Raw genomic sequence first — 22,761 nt, 5'->3', positions numbered from 1 at the left:
CTGAAAGAGCAGAGAGACGGGGAGAGAAAGAAACCGGGGGCTGAGAGAGAAAGAGTGACCGAGGCAGGAGGAATTAGAGAGTGAGAGCTTTATCAGCCATATTAAGAGTTGGGTCTTTCTTCTACGGGAAACAGGGAGCCACTGGAATGATTGAGGAGGGGTGACACAGAACCAGCTCTGTGGTGTGGAGAACGCCGTCTAGTTGCTGGGTGGAGAAGCAATTGGAGGGGATCAACGCTGGAAGACAACGAGATCAGCTGGACACCAAGGCTTTTCATAGCCCCACACTTGGGTCTTCAATGAGGCCGAGTAGAGAAGAGGGATGTAAGCGCTCCAGGTAGAGAGAGCATGTATGGATATGTGGTCTATCCCAGGTGGAGAGCACATATGGAATTGTGGTGTCATATCCATGCAAGACAGGGGTGGGGGTGGGGTGCTGGGAATTAAGATGGCAGGAAGGTAGGGTGCCTAGGTGAGATGGAGACGCTGCTGGATCACTAAAGAGTTTAAACTTCATTCTTACTCAGTGTCATCCCATTAAAGGTGGTAAGAAGGAGGCTGGGATTAACTGATTTGAGTTTCTGTAAAATTACTCCAGAGGGAATTTTCAGACTAGTTGGATCAGAACAGAGAAGCACGAGGTAGGGGCTTTCTTCTGTTGTGGCCTGGAGGGGAAATAATGGAGTATATTGGGGAATACAAAGTACTGCAGAGGAATTTCAGATGTAGTTAGCAAGCCTCGGTGACAGCTCACTAGGGGTAAGGAAGAGGACACGTTCCAAGGTGTTTCTGAGATTTACTCTTTATTTGCTTGATGCATGATTTTTAAGGTATGTTATAAGAGAAGCAGATTTAGGAAAGAGGGAAAGTAAATAATAAGCTCCTTTGGAGATATGGTGAGTTTAGGAGATCTGGAGAAAATCCTGGAAACACGAAGCAAGGAATTGGAAATTTAGTTCTGGTCATCAGTAGAGTCCAATTGGGCAGAGGTATTGACGTGCGAGTTGTTGGGGTCCTGGATTAAGTTGAAGTCACGCAAAGGGGCGAGGGTGATCATAGAGAAGGTAGACCATAAAGAGGATATAACGCAAGGAAAAAGGAAGCCACACCTGGAACGCTAGGGAGCATCAATATTTAGTGCACAGTCGTCAAATGTGGGACTGGCTATAGAATTTGTGGGGGCCCAGTGCAAAATGAAAATGCAGGGCCCTTTGCTCAAAAATTGTGAAGATTTTCAAGAAGGTAACAGGAGAGCATTAGACGAGTAGACCAGGCACGGCTCATCACGGTGTCTAGCATTATTCCTTTACCATATCAATCATTTTAGCTTCCTGCCTTTGACTGTCTGTAAACTTCCACTCCAACAGTGAGAAACTTGACTCCCATTATTCTCCATTGATGTACTTAATTATTCAATTCCAGTATATATCTGGAATGATTTCAGAATTGTTAACCTGTACCCTCCTGGGAAAGAACTTTATCAACTAGAGAACAGTGCTACATACAGGTTATTTCCTTGTAGTCTTAGGGACGCCACTCACTTCCAAAGTTACTTAAGTCATCAGTTTTCCCCCCACTCCTTTCTGAGAGATTGCTTCACGTATCTGTGAAAACAAGTTAGATTCTTTTGCCACATTCTGCATTCCATCCTGGGATCCTGTGCCAGGTTCTGTGGGTTGGGACAGATGCATAGTGTTATGTAGCCACCGTTGCAGTATTATTCAGGATCACGCAGTGCAATCTTCCTTTGGTATCCACGGGGGATTGAGTTCAGGACGCTGCACATACCAGAAACTGCAAATGCTCAAGTCCCTTATATAAAATGGTGTAGTATTTGCTTATAACTGATGCACATCCTCCCATGTATTTTAAATCATCTCTAAATTACTTATAATACCTAATACAATGTAAATCGTATGCAAATAGTTGTCATATTGTATTGCTTAGAGAATAATGACAAGAAAGAAGTCTGCACGTGTTTGGTACAGATGCAATCATCGTAGGCCAAACTACAAGTATACGTCAGCAACAGAGTTTTTTTTTTTTCCTTTAAATATTTTCCTTCTGCAGTTGGTTGAATTTGTGGATGCAGAACCTGTTGATATGGAGGGCTGACTGTATCACACAGTTCTTCCAACTTAGAAAATCCCCCGTACCTCTTCAATTCAATCCTTATCACTCCTTCTCCCAAGCTTCTGGCAAACACTGATTGCTGACTGTCTCTATCGTTTTGCCTTTTCCAGAATTTCATATAAATGGAAACGTATAGCCTTTTCAGACTGGCCTCTTTCACTTGTAGATATGCATTTAAGAATCACTCATGTCCTTGCATGTCTTACTAGCACGTTCCTTTTTATAGTTAAATGGCATTCCACGTATGGATGGACCACAGTTTGTTTATCCACGCACCTACTGAATGACATCTTCGTTGCTTTCAGTTTTTAGTGATTATGAATAAAACTAATGCAAACATTAATGTGCAGGGTTTTGTGTGGATGTAAGTTTCCAGATCACTTGGGTAAATACTCGGAGTACAATTGCTGGGTCATATGGTAAAATTATGTAACTTTACAAGAAACTGCTAAACTGTTTTCCAAAGTGGCTGTGCTATTCTGCTTTCCCACCAGCAATGAACGAAAGTTCTTGTCGGTTCTGCACCCTTACCACAGATTGGTATTGTTTTGTTGTTATTTGATTTTCACCATTCTAATAGATACGGAGTGGCATCTTGTTGTTTTAATTCGCATTTCCTTAATGACAAATGATGTTGAGCATCTTTTCATATGCTTATTTCCTACCGGTATATATTTTTTGGTGAGGTGTCTTTTCAGATCTTTTGCCCATTATTTAATTGTTTTGTTGTTGTTGTTGTTTTCTTGTTGAGTTTTAAGAATTCTTTGTATATTTTGGCTACAAGTCTGTCATCAGATATCTTTACCAATATTTTCTGTCAGTCTATGACTTCTCCTTTGAATCACTTAACTGTGGCTTTTGCAGAGCAGAACATTTTATAAAGCCCAATTATTGATATTTTTTTAATGTATCATACTCTTGGTGTCTTATCCAAAAATCTCCTCACCAAACCCGACGTCACTAAGATTTTCTGCTGTTTTCTCCCAGAAGGTTTACAGTTTAGCATTTTTCATTTAGGTCTATCTATGATTCACTTTGAGTTACTTATTATACAAGGTATAATAAGGTGTTTGTCTAGATTCTTTCCATTTATTTATTTATTTATTGCATATGGACATCGAATTGTTCCAGCACCATTTATTGAAAAGACTATCCTTTCTCTATCAAATTGTCTTTGTCATTGTGCCTTTATAAAACCAAGTTGCACATATTTGTTTGGGTCTATTTCTGAGCTATCTTTCAGTTCCATTGATCCATGTCTATTCTTTTGTAACACACTGTCTTAATTACACTGTCTTGATTACTCACACTACCTAATTTCAAGTTTTATATTAAGTCTTGAAATTGGGTAATGTGAGTCCTCCAAATTTGTCCTCTTTCAGCATTGTCTTGACTATTCTACATCTTTTACCTTTCCATGTAAAGAATCATTTTAGAATCAGTACATCGATATCTACGAAATCTCTCATTAGGATTTTGATAGAGCTTGTGTGGAGTCTATAAATCAAATGGGAAGCATTGACATCTTAACAACGTTGAGTCTTCTCTTCATGAATACAAAATATCTCTTCATTTATTTAGATATTCTTTGATTTCTCCATTATTCCTACTGTTCTGAATGTTTGGTGGCACATAAAAATACTATAAACATTTTAATGGAAAAGAATAGGGTCTGGGAGTTCCTACCTAACATGTGCCCAGCACATCATGGGATTCCATTAACTATTTGTGGAATTGAATTGAATTCCACCATATTCCTTGTAAGTCTTTACCCATATGACATTATGATTTTCTCACGGTTGTGACCCTATCATGGACCTAATAAATAAGTAATTTGAAACACTTGAGTTAAGGGTAGCACCGCCCCATGAAATGTCATTGCCATTTCTTTCTCATTAAGAGCTTCTTGTGTTCCCAGGCAAATGAGTTTAAACATGTTTTCTTTGCTTTGTTTAATGGAATAACCTTAGAGCATGGAGACAATCTCACCACCTTGGTTTCCAGTCTGAGGTTATTAACATGATTTATTATGAAGTTACAGGAAATTAGTTGCTGAATATTTCAATATGGAGAGGAAATAATGTAATTCCATTGTTACCATAGAACCACTGGATCTTGGAGTAACCTGTAGCCATAGTAACAAGATAAGGACTTATTACTTAAATGTTTAACTACTATTCTACACTTCACACACATTCAAGTACAACTGATTCTTGTTATTTATAATTGAATTGAATTAATGTTCTGATACATTTGGGGTCCATTTTTCAACAGTGGTTTTCAATTATCTTAATTTAAGATGATGAGTGTAATAAGATTTTGTTTAGGCCATTATTAGTTGAAGAGGAATAGAACTTCTTTATGTATGGAAAGGAGAGTCTTTCCTAAAAGGAGGGTCTTTTCAAAATGTGTAAATATTTTTGAATGAGCCAAATAGTGTCTTTAAGGGTAAATATTAAGGGTATAAAAGTAAATTCATCTCTAGGTCTTCAAAAGTGACATTCATATCTGCCCAGTATAAGTATGAAGATATTAACTGTATTACATATTAATAATCATCATAATGATGATAATGCCACACAACAACAGCTGATATGGTTTGAGAATTTACCATGTGCCAGAATATGTCAAGGGTTGTCTTGCTTAATCCTGAAGAAAATACTATGAGGCAGGTACTATTCTCACCTCCATTGTGTAGATGTGGAAACCGAGGCATAGAGGCATTACATAGCTAGACCAAAGTCATGTGACTGGAAAGCGGCAGGGGTAGAATTTGAACCCATGCTGTCCAACTCCACAGTCTATGATTTTATCCACAGCTCCTACTGGTCTCTGAGCTCTGCAGCCAATCACAAAGGGCTCTAAGTCCAGAAGCGTTGCCCAAGTTCTCTCAGCCCCTGAGCCTGGCATCATCTTTCTTGTCCCTGAAAGAATAATGCCTCCAAGAGTTACCAGAGTTGACTGGCTCCCGATCTTCATAGAGATTCTGTTGAATTCCAAATTCTGGCTTCTGTTGGTGTGCAGGTGGTGTGCTTAGAACCAGATAACCTGGATGAGTCAGGTCTTAGTTCTCCACGACCTCAGAGACCGGTGGGAAGGAGATACGAGGTGAACGTGCAGAAGACTTGTAGTGTGGCAATTTCTTCAGAAAAAAATAAAACAAGTGCAAAGCGGCACGCAAAACGGGACTCTGAATGACAGCGTGTTTCATTGCATTTGCTGAACTGTGTAGGCATGGCCCTCAGTGTCAGTCGAACAATTAAACCTGTGTGAAAATAATGACTGCGCCGTTGTCACTAATCATGACAACATATCAACCGTGACATGCCAGAAACGTCCCCGGCATCATGACTTTGTTCAAAAGCCTCTGAGCTTCAATATTGCATACCCTCTCTGAGTGATTTTCGCCTTTTCATTAAGCTTGGAGGAGTCATAATATTGGGTCGCAAACAATAAATATCAAACCAAATGCTGTCACTGCCCAGGACTGGTGATGGGCGGGCGGCAGGGGAGTCAGCGTCAGCCCTGCTCCGAGTTTGTCAAGGAACAAGGCAGCGCTGCAGCGTGTGGCACCCCGACAAACAGCCCGTCACCGTAATTAAGGCAGAATGGATGTCCTATTGCTCTGTGCTTCATCTCCTTTCATGTGGACAAATAAATCGGAGAGGCGACATATGGATGGAGACTAAACCTTGAATATAATGTCCCCATGCTTATATCAGCAAGGGCAAGGAGTAACACATCCACGGTGTCTCCATCTGCAACCGGGCCATCTGGATTGCAAACCCCATGCTGCCAAAGCGGGTGAAATCTTATTCCCGCTGCTGTTCTCCAGGCAGCGTGTGGGCTCCTTGTCTCCACTGATGTACCCTGGGTAGCACAGGGTCAGCAGGCTCTGTGGCTGCTGTTCGTCAGGAGCTACAGACCCACGTTTTGCAAAAAAGGACGCTGTTCTCGAAACAGACACCTGGGTGGATGGAGCCTTATGCTCACAGAAGCTGAAATTTTCCAGCCTAGGTAAATGACAGCTGGAATCATATGTGATTTTTCAGGGACACGTAGCCCTGAACAGGGAAAAATAGACAAGAATAGCTGGGATGAGTGTGTCTCTTTTTGCTTGTTTTTCCCCCTTTGGCAGGACCTGAGCACAGTAAAACTGATACAGCATCTGTGGAAAATAGATATTTATTCAGTGAGAAAAAGTATGCTGTATGTATGCATGACGTCCCAGGCCCTACATTTACAGTTGTGAACAGAGCAGGTCTCATGATGGCTATATTTGAATTTATTGCTAATCATGTATTCCCAGCTCCTCAACTAGAACATAGGAAAAAGCAGACGGGTAGATAGGATTGCTGCTTTGATTTTTTTTTTTTTAATTAATATTCTGCCTGCGCAATGCTAAATCAAGTTAGCGTCCTTTTTAAACATGTTAAATAGCATGTTGGTTAAATCCTGTTCACTAATACGGGGACTTTCACTCTTTAGAAGGGTATCAACTACGGGAACAAAAGATGCCTTCTGCATCTTTATTTGGTACCATATAAGTACCTTGCTATGTCACTTCCTCATGCGAAAAACGTCCCAACTACCAAACACCTCTGTAGGCTGATTTTGTCCAGGAAGGGAGAGGAAGGAAAGAGGGGTGCATTGATTGAGCACTTGCTGTGTGCCCAGCATGATCAACTAAGTGATTTCACTTTATCCTTCCCCCAGTATGGACGGTAGATGTGACTAGCCTTGTCTCGTGTAAGAAGAAAGGTAACTTAAATGGTTTAAGCGACCTGCCCATGGGTCAAAGTGTTGGTCACCAGCAGAACAGGAAACAAATCCAACTCTGTGTCGTCCCATTTTTCTGAGTCTAGACCCCAGGATTGGGACCTGCATGGAGGCTCACAGCCCACAGCAATTTTAAAGCAGCGAATTCCAAGGACCTGTTAATCTTATTAAAAGCAGGCAGAGGGACAGCAAGGATGAGTGGCAGCTGAGAGAGCCTGGAAACGGAGAAGTAGATAAGGAAAGTATAAAAAGCACACACAAAAATACACAGCGGAATGAACCCACTTAATGTACTCAGCATATGGTCCTTCACACTCCTTCACAATTCCATTTTGATAGTCAAGTTACACTTGATATGCCTATCTTTCCATTAATGTCACCTTTCCATTAATAAATACGTATGTGGACTTCAGTTTACTTTAAGACAGGGAACTACTACTGTATGAAACATTACAAAGATATTGGCTTTCAAGTGGTTCCCTTTTTAAAAAACGTTTTTGCTTCAGGTACTTGTAATGTTTACCTAAAATGAACCATTCTCTCCACAAAAGTAAACACAGGAAGTGTCACCCCCATGAGACAAAATCTACTTTACATGTACAAAATATGAATTATATAATATGTGTATAAATGCATATTCATATATTACATTTAAATTTCTGAAACTTTCCCCAAATATCTCCTTTCTTCTAGCAAGTTCATCATTTTACCCACTTAACAATAACTGATATAGTAAAGAAAAAATTATGCTGATTAATCCCAAATTTCATAGCATTTATTCTGCATGTGAAAGAATATATAGGTACCTGTAGGAAGAAGTAACTTTACAGTTAAGCAATTGTAGGGAGACCACTGCAGCTTTTTCTGACCATTCATTCATTCAACAAATATTTATTGAGAGCCTCGTCTGCATCAGACATATACCAGATGCTGAAGATACAATGGGTAAAACTTGGACAAACAACCGATGCAGGAATTATGCTCTCCCAATGAGCCTATTTGGGTGACATAAGTCACTCTCCTCAAACAAAACAGGGAGTCACACAGTGGGACACTTGCACTGATATATTCCCATTTCCCGGAGTTCTTCAGCCAGCTTTTTCCTGTTCAAAGGCTGAGTTGGACCTGCAGCGTGCTCTGAGACTGGGAGGACATGTGGGGTCATTAGCTGATCTCTTCAGGTTGGACTACCCTCTAAGAACACTGCCAAGAGCAATGAAAAGATAAGGAATAAAATCAGTCTTAGAAATGATCCTAGAGATTGTGAACACCCTGCCATCGGTCACCGTGAGCTTGTGCTGAGCCTCCTAAAGATCTGGGAAGTCCCCAGCCATTGTCAGGACAATGAAGACGCAGAAGACCAGGTGTAGGCAAAAGGGCACCAGAAGTGGGGGCAGGACATGAGCACTTTTCCCACCTTTTGATCCTGGGCAAATCATTTTCCATCTTATCTATGGAGTGAGGTGTTTGGACGCAGCCATCTCCAGTGCTCCTTCCAGCATTAATATTCCATTATCTCTCTGAATTGAGAGAAGATTGAAGTGTTGATAAATACAGATACAGCCTAAGAGAAGCAAAACTTTCAAGATGGATTCCTCTGACTTCGGAAGGGGACTAGGAGACATTTCAGACAGTCAGTGGTTCACTGGGGATGTCAGATGAGGATGGGTGTGTAAATTGTCTGTTCTAGAAACTGTACATCAGCAGGCTATGACTCAGTCATTTATCATGGAGGAAATATTTCTTTATCTGAAAAATAATGTGTTGTTAGAGGTCCTTGGTATCATGAGATTGGGTCATTCCATTCCCAGGAGGTAGAAACAAGGGCAAGAAACAAAAATCATGAGGTGTTCTTGAGTCATTGTTTATCATGTTCCATGTCTTAAGGATTTTTGCATGATGGCCACTTATTAATAATTCTAAAAGACAACAGAAGAAGGTGGGCGGTCAGTGACCCAGTTGAGAAGAGAAGTTTGTGATTGGACCAAACCAATGTCATTACCAGGAAGAGGTGGGAAACCTTAATACAAAGAAGTAGTAACCAAGTTTTATCCATGGAACTTGGCCACAAATTAGTCTATTATTATTATTGCTATTATTAATATTATTATTGCCAGTCCCACCTAAGACAGGCAGCTCAGATGTGTGAAGCCATTCACCCCAGTAGACGACTGAGAGACTAGTGTGGCTAACATCTGATACTTTTTAATAACATCTTGATTAGCAAAGATTTTCTTCTTTGTTAGAAAATCCTCTGAGTTGATGTCTGTTTGTTGGCATCCTAAACTTTTCATTCTTTGGCTCATAAAATAACCTATTAAATTAAATGAAAGCCTGTTGAGAGCATAAAAGTCTCCCTGGCTTCGGCCAAGAATTCCCATAAGCCTGACTTAAAGACTGACTTCTCCTCCGGATCCTGGGGTTGGGAGGAAGGAAGCTCTAGGAGAGCCTGAAGTTTAGTATAATAATCAATCAACATTCCTATTTACATACATATCTATGCAAAGATTTATAAGTGGTGATGGTCATGGCAATATGATTTACAACTAGGACCTGTTAGAGGGAAACAACAAACTGTTAGTCATTGGGGATCATATAAAAGATTTTCACCATTTTTGTGTGATGGTCTCCTTTGGCATTTGGTATGTCATGTGGCATCCTTTGCAGAAGAATATTTTAAGTGCAAAAAAAAAAAAGATACATCACATTATAAAGGGAACCCCTCTATCCATGGACCCCTGCGGGGTCTGTAGACCCCCAATTAAGAAGCCCTGGAACTCAATGACTGTGGTACCCATGGCATACCATACCAGTCTTTCAAAATTTCATTGAAGGAAGACATTTGAGGACATGAAAGATATGTCTGTGACATTGGTGAGTGAAAAATCAAGAAGTACCAGATGGTCATGTTGGACATTGCATGTTTAGGATAGAGCGTCCCAAACTGTGGGCCACAGAACTGGGGGACCGTCAGCAGCACCAGGGTGCTTGTGAGAATGGGAATTCTCAGGCCCCACCCCGGACCTATGGAATCCACAACTCCAGGGATGAGGCCGGAAATCTCTGTTCTCACAGATCTGTGCACCCTTTTAAGGTTGGGAAGCATTGCCCTGGGGTGTCCACAGTGGTTATGTCAAGTCGGAGGACTGGGGGAAATTCTTACATTGTTGTTAAATATATATTGTTTTCTTCAAAGTCCTTACAATGAACATCTATTATTCTTATAATAAGGGAGAAAAGTTATTATTTTTTTTTAAAGAAAAGACAGATTTATTTCACAGCATGTTAGGAATGATTTCCAGATGCAAATAACAAAATAAAAGCACCACTTGTGAGGAATTTCAAGTTGTCAAATAAATGAACTAAAAATTGAGCAACACAGAGCCTGCGAATTGTGTATACTAATGCATAGCCAAACATCGGATTCAAAGAAGAAATTACTAAGAAGAAATGTATTTAGAATTAATTTGAGGCTAGAAAGCCAACAGTGAACACAGCTGTTATGCATTTCTGAGCTGGCAGGAAAAAAAAATTCAAATTCACAGCAAGGAAGGACTAACAAAAATTCTTGGGCTTGCATAGGGGCCGGGTTATGTTCAGATCCAGGAAGGCACGAGCAAGGGACCTCTGAAACTCTGGTGTTCCCACAGGCCCGACGCGGCTGCAAAGTGAATCTGTTCCCTAAAAGAACAGCCCTCCGCCTCATCTGAAAGTCCATCTCTATCTACATAACCTGCAGGTAGATTTGTCTCCTCTGGGAGAAATTCTCTCTTATTTCAAGGAAGGGGAAAGAGTAAACTTTGGAGAGAAGGATTAAATAGCTGCTTCAGTTTCATGAAAGGTTCACGGATCCACAGCTAAACCCTCAGTCCACGTGGCTTTCTTCAGCATCCTAAGGAGGCATAGTGTTCCCAGCTAAGAGGGCTCCTCCGCCTGTTTCCTTCCCTCACCCACCCTACACTCACCCACCGATGGTACCCTTTCTCCCTGAAAATACATCTTGACTTGTCTTGTCTTCAGTCCCCCTGCTCTTCCCTGCCCTTCACTGCCTACCTTGGTCGTTGTCACAGCCTCTACCTGGGTCTCCCCTGCTCCTGGTTTTCTCCTTCTTCAGGTAGGACCCACTACAACTGGACTAATCTTCCTAAAACGCTAATCTGGCCATGTCATTCCCCTATTTCTAACCCTCTGTCACCTGTAGAAAAGACGCAAACTTCCCAAAGTAGTTTTTATGGTTCTCTATCTCCTAACCCTATCTCGTGAGGAGTTCTCCTTACATTATAGCCATGTTCAGTTACTCTCAGTTCTCCAGACACACCATCCTCTCTCTGGCCTCTAGATATTGGATCCAGTTCTTCCCACTGCCTGGAGAACTCTCTTTCTTTCCATCGTGCCTTCACTTTGCCTATTGATAGCCAGCAATCAGGCAGAAATCCTCTTAGGAATTACTTGCTCGGCCTCTCAACTCCACATTCCCACAGCTCCCTGTTGTAGTGTTTATCTGCCCGTTTATAGTTCTGTGTGTCCCCTGGAATGGACGCCCTGGCACATACAGCTGCGTGATAAAAATATTCCTGAATGAATAAATGAAAGAGACCCAATTTTTCAGCCTAGGACAGATGTTTGCCTGCCCAAGAGGCCTAAGCTGACGCTCTTTCTTCATCTGATCCAAACCACACAATGCAACAATACCTAGAGATGGGAACATTTAAACTTGCAACAAAGGGTCTCTGTGTCCACGACATACCCCCGCCATTACGTCTGGAGGCAGGCCAACACAATGCCTGGAGGCAGTGTTCTCAGGACCCACCCCATGTGGTAGTCTTTCTCTCATGACCCCATTTGAAAGCCAGGGCTACTTCCAAGGTAGAAAAGGAAATAAAGGTGGGTTCTCCACTTATTCCTTCCCCTCTTCAGAAAACCCTGTAGTGGCCTGATTCTGTCTCCATCCAGTTTCTGCCTCCATCCTCCTCCAAGCTGGGACTGGAAATCTAACCATGCAAGGGCCAGCCCATTCCCCATAGGACCCTGGGCCCTGTATCTTCACAGCCCTTATCAAGCGAGTCAGCTGTGGCCTTGCCACCGAGAAAAACGAGCAGTGATATCTCTTAATTACACCAAAATTGGCCTTTTCTGCTTTCACTTTTATTCCTTGTGGCTCCCTTTGAACAGGGTTGGCAGCAGAGATACCAACAAAAAATGCGTTGTCTGAAGCAAGGCAGAGCTTTCCTCTCCTGGTGAAGAAAGCCCTTTTTTGCTTCTCAACATGTGATGTATTTGTTAAACTAAGACATGACCTCCGGCCTTCACTCCATGTGCAAACACGCATATCAAATAAATGTTTGTGAGGTGAACCTCATTTCCCCACACTTCGCAGATAATTTTCTCTCTCCCTTTTTCATTTTCTAGGTAGAATTGGGACAATTGTCACTGAATTTGTCAACCCCAGGAGATTGACTCAGAGGAGAGGTATGGCAGGGCTGAAAGAGTAAAGGTTCAAGGTCTGCTTCTAGCTTGCACCTGGCTGTGTGACAAGTCACTTAATGTGATATAAAGAGCAGAATTGCTCAAAATGACCCCTGATGTTCACCTTGGACAAGAAAGTAGTCAAAACCTGGGGTGAATGGGTGGATGGATAAGCCACTTCTCCGTGCTGGACAGTCCACTCAAGCATTGCTCCCCATGGGGTCAGTGCATCCCCAGTCCCATCCAGCATCCCATTCCATGGGCCTCAAGGTCAATGGTATGCTGGTGCCAGCTTCTACTGTTTCTTGAAAGCCAATTGTTAAATATTAAAATATTTTTCAAGTCAGTTACTTGAAATTGGCCACTGGAGTATTTACACCAAAGGAAGTGGCAAACACTACAAATCAGGGCTGCCCTGATCCCCAATAGCCAGTTTGCCAGTATCTGGCAAACACATCTGGCTTTGAGCATCTGGAATCTGAGACAACTCCTATAAATCTGGGTACCTGCGCTCAGGCTGTCAAACATTCCAGCAGTTTGATTATCGATCCACTGAGAAGGTTGTATTTGAAGTAGCCAACTAAGAAGGGAGAACCATGGGAGCAGAATGCCGTTCCTGGCAAACCTACATGATGTGTTCAGCTCTCTGCCCAGGCCCTAGGATACCTCTCTGTGGGATGATGAGGAATGGGGAGCACTGCTTCTCATTTTTGGCTGACCATCGGCTTATATGTATTGTCTTTTTCCAATAAAGCCTATTCCTTAATCCATGCCATGTGCTATTTGAAATACCTCTAGAGCTCTCCCTGGTTCATGGCAGGTGGCAACACAGAAGGAACTCATCTTATACAACAATTCAGTTTGTACCACAAGTAGACAGTCCTGCATGGTGCTCTAGCCTCAATTTCCTCAATGGTACAATAGGGGTCTAATCCTGGTTTCTGAAAGTACGTGCACTAGGCAAATGGCAATTCATGTGAGCATACAACGCAAACCTGGAAAGACCTATGGAAATTAAACATTTATATGTGTTATGGGATAGAGATCACTGCTTTGACATTGAAGAGCCCTAGGTTTCAGTATCAGCATTGCCACTTTCTTGGGCAAATTACTTAATTTCTCTCAGTGTCAGCTTCCCTATCTGAGAAACGGGAGTAGTACTTTCTAGGGTTGTTGTAAGAACTAAACAGAACGATAGGTGTAGCCATGTTTGGCTTAGATCCTGACACTCATTAGATGTTGAAGATTCTAGTTGAATTTGAAAATTCCTTAACTCTCCTCCCTCTAGGGCACTAATTCAAGCCGAAATGCCAGATCCTTTAATATTTGCAAATAATTAAATATAAATTCAGTCTGGGGCCCAATGCATATAACAATAAAGCCCTAAGAAACGTTTAAAGTGAGAACTGAAAGGGGGATAAACTCAGGGCTAGAAATATTGCTTCTTCCATAGGCTCAGATGCCTTTATTTGCTAGATGTGTATCAGGGAGGGCATTTTTGCATAGATATTCATTTGGCAAAGAATCAAAACAACTCAATTATGTCTTATCATTAATTAAATTTTGTGGAAAGAGGGCAGCACTTGCTAATGGTGAATATAAGCTTTTATTAGACTTAGTCAAAATAATTTAGAATTAACTCTGTTTAGCTGTGAATAAAGATAAAAGTTTCAATTTTTATTTATTGGGATTTAAAATGCCAGTGTATGTAGGAGCAAACTCAGACATATAGGTGCACACACGCATTCTCTCTTCCTTTCTCTCTCTCTCCACACACATACACACACACACACACCACACACACATGTGCGCAAAATCCATCAACACCAAATCTATCACAATCTGCTAAGAATGCTTATATGACCTGACATAATGGTTGACTGCCAAGCAATTTATCTGATGGCCTCAGTGCCACTGTGGAAAATTAAAATGACTGGAAATAGCCAGACTGACCATATAATGGTCTGTCAATACCATTCTAACAATCAACCAGGCTATGATCACTTTAATTAGTCAGTAACCAGTGAATGCCTTATTCAACCAGCCATACACCTGACTAGAATTCAAGTCCAAGAATATTTGAGTCCCTACTGTGTGTTAGGCAATGTACTGAACTGCTGTACTTGATGAATTATAGTTAATGGGAAGATAAGAAAAATACAAAAGAAACTACGTTGCTGCTCAAAATGTGTTCAGTGTTCGTCAAAGAAATATAAACAACGTGTAAAGGAGATCAGGCAAAAATTTCATGGTAGAGACTATCAAAAATAAGCTTTAGCCCAGCACTGCCCAAAAGAAATATAATGCGAGCCATATAAATAATTTAAAATTTTCTTGTAGCCACATTACAAACAAGTAAAAAGAAACACGTGAGATTAATTTAAATCATATCAAATATACAAAATATTTTAATTTCAACATGACATCAATATAAGAATTATTAATGAGATATTTTCTATTTTTTGTGTGTTTACTAAGGTTTTGAAATCCTATGTGATATATTACACTTATACCTCAATTTGGACATCACATTTTCAGCAAAAGAAATTCATCTGTATTTAGATTAAAATTTATAGTTCAAAAGGTAGATTCACATGCCAAGTGGTTCCAATAATTGCATCAAGTAGTAGTTCTTAAGTTTAAATGAAAATTAAATTTAAATAAAAAATTAACATCCAGTTCCTCAGTTGCACTAGCCACACTTCAAGTGCTCAGTGGCCACATGCAGTTAGTGGCTGCCATATTGGACGCTGTAGACGTAGAGCTTTCTGCAATGGTGGACACACTCCACTGGACAGTGCAGCCTTAGAATGTAAATGGTGCAGTCTCTATGGAGGGAGGATGAAGACAGTGAGTGTGTCCAGGAAGGAGGAAAGAGTTCAAAGTCACGGATAGGAATGGCATATGTACAAGTGGCTCCGCTGAATGTAGAAATAACTTCCGCAGTTCATCTTAACTAGAATTTTTGAGTAATGACCTTCTGGACGTCTTGGATCCCCTACATTCAAATCTCTCTCCTATACATTAGCCAATGGTAAGTTTTAGTTATTGAATAAGACTGCTAGTTGTTCTAAAAGGAGGACATTAAAAGATGTCAATTTCTGAGATGAGGCATGTCGGTGGGTTTGGATAAGAATGGTGGAGCAATGGTGGAGGGCTGATGGCGATTACGTGAGATGAATCAGGCGACAGGATGGGGAGCAAGGGACGCTAAGCCCACATCTCAGTGGGAGGGTGAGGTGGAGCAGGGCTGGGCTCAGTGTCAGCTGACTGGTCCAGCTTCTGGGGATGCAGCTGGGTACCTGCGGGTTCTCCAAGTGATGCCAGTGACGAGCACATAGAGTAAAGCATGTTTAATTGTAAGGCCATTAGATCCTTAGCACCGAATTGCAGAGGTGGGCATAAATGAGAAGTACAGAGTATTTGGAGAGGCTTCTAAGAAGTCATATGTCCAAAACTCTGAGGAATATTTACGAACTGCCATAAATCACCCTTATGTATTACTGACATTCATGACACAATCAAAGCCCAGTCCTGGTTCAGTGGTTTTCACGATTTGCTCTAATGATCTATGTTGATTCCTTTTACAAAGAGCACATGGCCTAATTATATATTTCTTCCATTCTGGGTTAAAGATGTCCTTCGAAAGCCCCATTCTACCAATTTATAGGGGGAATAAAAAAAGGATTTTCAGTAAAATGTATTTTCATTGGTTTTGATGAAAAGGGTTTGTGATGAAAGTAGAATCTCTAATAAGCATTTCATAAATGGCTTGTCTTTCAAACTTAATATAAAACAGAATAAAATACGTCTCCCAAAGACCTCCTTGCTTCTTCACAGATTTAAAGTCCCCTGCTCTCAATCAATCGGGTCCAAGAACTCAAAATTCTCTACAGATGCAATCAAATATTTATCAGTAAAAGTTGATAAAACTGAGAAATTATTTATGGCCCAAATTTTGAAATTGTCACACTTTGAAGGGAGAGGGAGGGAAAAGGCACACATTAGGAACTACACATTTCTTGCCAGGCATACATTCCCAGATCCGCCCCTGCTGCCTGGAATTCAGAAATGGGAAGGAAATCACAGGTTTGGGGAAGTGTGCTCACGACTGGGTGTTTTATCCTTTTTTCAGAAACATTGAGAGATATGATGGAAAAGCAGCCCCCAAATTCTAGTAATGTAGTTACTTACCAATTAATTTCTTTGGCAGATAGATGAATTATGCATCAGTCAAAACTCTGTCTAATCCCCAGAGCTGCCTGCATAACCTTTCCGTGAATATGCAATTCTACATGGCACAACCCTGAACTGAGAAAAACTCCCATGGAGGGCTAATTCCAGGCAGCGCCTTGCTTTTGATGTCTTTCCCCTTTAGTATATGGGCCTCCTTTCCTTAAAGGAATTCAGATTTTGATAAAATATGACAAAAGAAAATAAAGAAACGGGTACTTACTCTGCATTCACCCTCTTGAAGTGCAAAACAAACAAAAAGGTACTTTTGTGCCAGCATGGCAACTCTTGTGTTGTTTATCATAATTTTATATTTGGCTAAATTTAATTTTTTCCCAGCTTTGCATTATGAAGTTCCTGAACATTATAGAAAAGTAGAAAGAAGTTTATAGCTATCCACCATTCAGCCATCACCTGATAGTAGATTCTACTATTACCAATTTACTATTACTTGTTTTATCATACATCTATCCATTAATCATCGCTCAGTCCAAAATATTTTTTGGTTTCAAAGAAACTTAATTTTAATGCTGTTTTAAAGAGAACAATTTTCAGCAAGGATATTTCGTTCCATAGAAGAGAATTCTCAGATTGCACTTAGCCCAAAGCATATCGGTTAAGAACACAGACTTTGAAATCTCAAAGAGTTGTTACATAGCTTGTCTCTGCTCTAAAGGGACTGTGTGACTTCGGACAGGTCACTCCACTCCTCTGAATCTCATTACCTCATTTGGCTCATTCGGAGATAATCCCCATGGTGTTGTTATTATAAGAATTCAGCATAATAGATGAAAATTGCTTATGATTTACAGTACTGGACAAACAATAAATTTGTGATGATTTTTTCCCACTCTTCTGTAATCTTACGAGATCAAGGATTTTTCCCCTTCATCACTAAATCCTCAGCCTCTAGCACAATGCCTTGTAAACAGCAGAAGCTGAATATATGCTTGTTGACATGAACTGGGTTGAATTTCAGAGATTTTTCCCTCCTGGGATGCAGCGAGGACTTATTAACGAAGAGAGACAAGTACAATTGGTTTCAAAGGTATGAGACGCAGCAAAGATAGTCCAGAAAATGAGGGGGGAACAGAGGATGAGACAAAGACAGAGGAAACCTAGCCTGCAAATCAAAAGTACGTATATCAAGTTTAGTGATGTCCTGTCCCAAGTGCCCTGTCCTGTCCCGTGGACCTCACCTTTTGGGTGCATACCTCCAGACTTCTAGCTGCCATGTGGCTTGTTGCCTGAAGGTCTCCCCCAAACCCCAGAAAGCCGTTGTGCCTGTGTGCAGAGCACAGGGCAGGCCACTCTAGGAGGGGCCCTCAACCAGACTGGTGGGGTTGGCATGTAAGTACCCCAGCTCCCTTCCCTTGGCGTGGATAACCCTGAGTTGCTCTATGCCATTTCTCAGCACTTCCCAATGGGATGACAATCCACTCCCTCAGAGGGCCAGTTGCCTTGATAAACTGGCCTCTCAAGCGGGTGCTTCCCTCCCCTGTCTTACTTCCTCACCCTCTTACCAGTATTCTCTTCACCTCCTAAAGAAACTACCTGCATTTGAATTCTTGTCTCGGGGAACTCAAAGTAAGACAAGTGTCGTTATCCTTTTATAACCACAGAATCTCTTCAAATGACATTCTACACTGAAGTCTGGTATGTAATATTTATAAAATTAGAGCTGCCTTGACCCAGACAGTTTGGGTAGGGGAGGATGATACGTGGAGGCCAGAGCCGTGCTTCTTCGGTGTTTTTTCCCTTCTACCCACCTCCCCAGCATTCACTGAAGACACCGATAAGCTGTCACAGCTCCACAGAGCATTGCTTGTCAGCTCCTGGTGGAGATGACAATGAATAAAGATATAAAGAAAAGGATAAGATGAATGAATAAAAGCAAGGAAGCACAAAGAGAAAAAGGGATGCCTTCAAAGGCATCAAAAACATGGGGAAGCAAGCAGTTTTTGGAAGGCAGTGCAGTTGTTCTGCAAAAACCATCTGGAGGTTTGGGAGGATTTCACCCATTGCAAGGTTAGTAGGCTATCACATTTAGAAACACAGTTGATTTGTAGAGAATCCAGGTTGAGCGCCCACGTGGGCTGTACATAAGGGGCCAAGTAGCGATGAATCCTCAGTTGGGGAACAACATTGTGTTTTGAGGCTGTGACAAGTAAGAAACAATGCAGAAGAACACCCCTAGTTAGCTGCACACTTACTGATCCATTATGTACCTCAAGGAAAGAGTCTTATGCAAACTATCCAAATACACTCAGGGGGATGACAATGTGGGCTTGAAGGCAGCTTTAGGATGACCACATAATGCTCAAATCTGGCCATGCTTAACAGGAAAGGCGTTTCTCATGACGATAATAATTATGCCAGGACAACCAATTTTCCAAGCAACTCGCGTATATGATCACCCTTCTTATAACTTAATTAATGGAACTGAAACTCCATACTGAACGTATTATTTATTAGTGGCAGGTGGGACAGGGGCATGTGTTTTAGACCAGACCTTCGTAAAGTTGAGTGTGCATCAAAATCATCGAAAGTCACGCCCAGACTCCTGGCCTCGTTACACGAGGGTCTGGTTCAGTGGCTCTGGGGTGAGACCTGAGAACGTGCATGTCTAGCAAGCAACCAAGTGAGGCTGACGCTGGCTCACGGCCGCCCTTGAAGTACGATTGGCTTAGGCCCGTGGTCGTCAGCCTGGACTGCACATCAGAATTACACGAGATCTTAGAAAGTACTGATGCTTGGTTCTCAGCCCCTGGCCAGCTGAATCAGTCTCTGAGGGTGCAGCCTGGCATCTGTAGTTGAACTGCCCCCAGGTGATTCTGAGGCACAGTGAGGGCTGAGAACACCAGGCTCAAAGAACAAGCACGCCACTTGTGTCTCGGAAACTGTTCGGGGCAGAGTCTTGGAGACTTGAGGACTCCGGTCCCTTGGCAATTGCCGGTGTTGGCTTCAGGGAAAACTACCGATAGCCACCACAGTGGCTAGGGCTGCCCAAAGGGGCAGGGCTCATGAGCCCCTTAAAAGCTTCCTTTTATATCATATCCTGCACTCCTGGCAAGGTTTTGCTTACAGATCGACATCTGGCACAGTGGTAGTTCAAAATCATAAACATGGTGATTCTGAGGATATTGATCATTGGTGCTACTAATTTTCAATGGAAGTAGATTTCCAATAGTCCAAATCACCCTCACATCTTTCCCAGATTGCTATAAAAACAACCTCTCAGCCTGTCTCTGTGTCCATTCCTCCTACCATTCTGCTCCCACAAATAATATCCTACAGGGCAGCCGAAAGTATCTTTCAAAGCAAACACACCACACACACACACACACACACACACACACACACACACACACACACACAGGGACGACCTTCCAGTGGTTTCCCTGCTGCACACATGATGAAGACGCCACTCCTGAGCATGGCCTCCAGGCCCCTACGACAGGCTAGCTTCTCTGACATCAATTCTTACCACTCTCCTCTGTTCACTGCATGGAAGTCAACCAGCCATGTTTCTCCTAAAATATATCCCATTCTTTCCCATTGCCAGGCTTCTCACATGCAGTTCTCACTGCCAAGAATCCAGTTTACCCAGACCTTCCTTTCCATGGCTGCCCCTTTCTCATCCTTCCAATCTCCACTCGAGGGTCAACATCTCAAGCCAGTCTTTCCCAGCCATCTGTGTAAAGATGCCCTCCTCCCTCTACTCTTTGTTCCTGCCATTTACTCTTTTTCGCATCACCCTGTTTCTGTTTTTTCAAAGCATTTGTTATCCTCTGCAATTTCCTTGTTTATTTATTTGCTCATTGAAATGTCTGTCCCCCCACTACAATACAAGCTCTAGCACGACAGGGAATTATACGCTTGTTTATACCCATATTCACACAGTCCCACTCTTGGAGTCCAGCATGTAACAGGTCTTCCTTATTCATTTAATGAATGAATAAACAGTCCAATAGCACCAGTCGTTGAGATCATTCATTCAACTGAGAGCTACTGTTCAAATGTCAAGTTCACCAAGAAATACAAACTGGTAAAAACTGGATTATCCATGTTGACTCTCCTATTGGAATCGAATGTGTTGATCAGGGAGCATCAGTATTTCTGTTGATTTAACTGGGAGCACTTCTTCTCGACAAAGTTTTTGTTTTGATTTATGCAACAGTGTTTTCTGGATCTGGTTGGTATGATTTAGTTCCTTTGATCTGGCTTAATTTTTAGAAAGCTTATCCAATGGTGTTCCTAGAATAACACATTTGAAAACTTGGATCTAAATTAAAAGGCCACACGTATCATCATACCGCTGTAGTAAGAGAACTTACCTGGATGGTTGCCTTGACATCATCTGTAAAAGCACCGAGTCTATCTCTTAACCAACAACATCCTTCTGATGACGTCAGCATAATTACCTACCACACCAATCTCCAGATCATATTCAAAGCTGTGACGATTATTTTTTGCAACTTCCTCTTTTATTGTTGTTCAATAACTTTTGACTTTTTTTTTTTTTTTTTTTTTTTTTTTGTCAAAACACTTTGGCCTCTTATCATAGAGGAACTGAGGCCAGTTCCAGCAGATCACCCGGTCACAGTCAGCTTGTCTCATGCATGCTCAGCTCTTAACAAAAACATGCTGCTATCGTTTGCGTTTTTTCCTGACTTACCTTGCCAACGTCTCTTGGGAAAGGTTGTCTCTGATTCTCTGGAATTAAGATGGGAGATACCACGATGGATCTCTTTTGTCTTGGGACTGGAGAAGTTCTTGCAAATTTAAATATATCCTAAAAGAGAAAAAAAAAACCAAAATCAATTGAACAGCCTCCCCGATGGAGCGGATGTACCAGTCTGCTCCGAGATGTGGTTCCTTTGTTGCGAAGGCATACAGCTGTTTGGACATTGTTCATTTTATTCCATCAAACCTCATTAGCGTTAGCAAGTACATCCTTAGAATTATACGAAAGCTGACATTGTGAGTCTCAATGACTATCATTAAGCTATTTAATTCTATTTTCTGAATCATTCTATTCACAATGCCAGTCTTGATTTATACATCCTTTCGTGCTTGTATATTCCCGCTCTTTATCTGCCAAGTGAGGAGATTATTCACCTGGTCAAAACCCATAGAACTCACTGGATATAAAAATGACTCGTCTCATGGCCAACTGCAAGGTTCTTACACACACAAGTGAACAGGGATGAAGGGCAATCACAAAGTTCCAAACTGTCGGGCATTATGGAGGCTTGTCGTCAATGTTTATTCAAGGACCATTTGTTATTATTGTTAGTAGGAGGGCTGTTTTGATGCACTCCCTACACAGTATGTCCCCAACTTCAATCATTGGAACATCACTGTCGGGATGTCTGCCCCGTCTGTGACTCACCTTTCTAATTAAATAAATGTGTGCAAAAAAAGTCCCTTTTTATCAATATTTTAAATAAAGTAACAGTATTGCTCTTTATATAAAGTAGGAAAAAATGAAAATAAACATATTGGAAACCAAATGATGTTATTAAATTTGAGCTAGAAACTCCAGGAAAAAAAGCTCCTCTTTGTAAAAGGGAGATAAGAAAGGGTTAGAGGGGCGTTAAAATGTTGTTAGCACCAAGCTGAGACTTTCTCCTCGGTCTGATCAGAGGACTACAAGAAAACTGAAAATAGAATATCATTTTAAAAACATAAACCAGTCTTATTCAATGCCATGTATGAATTAATGTATCATCAAAAGTATGCATCTGAAACTTTGTACAACAGGTTCCTAGCAAAATCATGTGGCAAATGATATTTAAATATCAACACTAACACATGCCACACAAAATATATGTGTATGTCTATGTACGTACATATGGTGTACATATGTATGTATATACCATACATATATAGACATACAAGGTCTGACAATTAAGTTCATAAACTTGTTCAGTGATATTGCTAATCTTTTTTTGATATCACAGAGATTATTCATTATGAATTTGTACCAACTGGACAAACAGTTAACCAAGTTTACTATTTGGAAGTGCTGAAAAGGGTGTGTGAAAAAGTTAGACGACCTGAACTATTCGCCAACAATTCATGACTCTTGCATCACGACAATGCACCAGCTCACATCACTGCTTGATAGGGAGTTTTTAGCCAGTA

At 41.3% G+C, this 22,761-nt stretch overlaps 1 protein-coding gene across 1 annotated transcript in view; it reads right to left on the bottom strand.

Moving 5' to 3' along the window:
- CDH13 (cadherin 13) overlaps positions 1-22,761 on the bottom strand; it is a 984,184-nt gene that overhangs the window by 532,866 nt on the left and 428,557 nt on the right. Inside the window, exon 4 of the mRNA XM_033128954.1 lies at positions 21,290-21,406. Within this exon, the coding sequence (XP_032984845.1) occupies positions 21,290-21,406 (117 nt within the window). The remainder of the gene's footprint in view (positions 1-21,289; positions 21,407-22,761) is intronic.

This window comes from Rhinolophus ferrumequinum, chromosome 15 (assembly GCF_004115265.2).
Source record: "Rhinolophus ferrumequinum isolate MPI-CBG mRhiFer1 chromosome 15, mRhiFer1_v1.p, whole genome shotgun sequence".
In the NCBI taxonomy this organism is placed as follows: domain Eukaryota; kingdom Metazoa; phylum Chordata; class Mammalia; order Chiroptera; family Rhinolophidae; genus Rhinolophus; species Rhinolophus ferrumequinum.
Note: the sequence above shows the minus strand (reverse complement) of the source record. Positions and strands in the feature narration are given on the sequence as shown.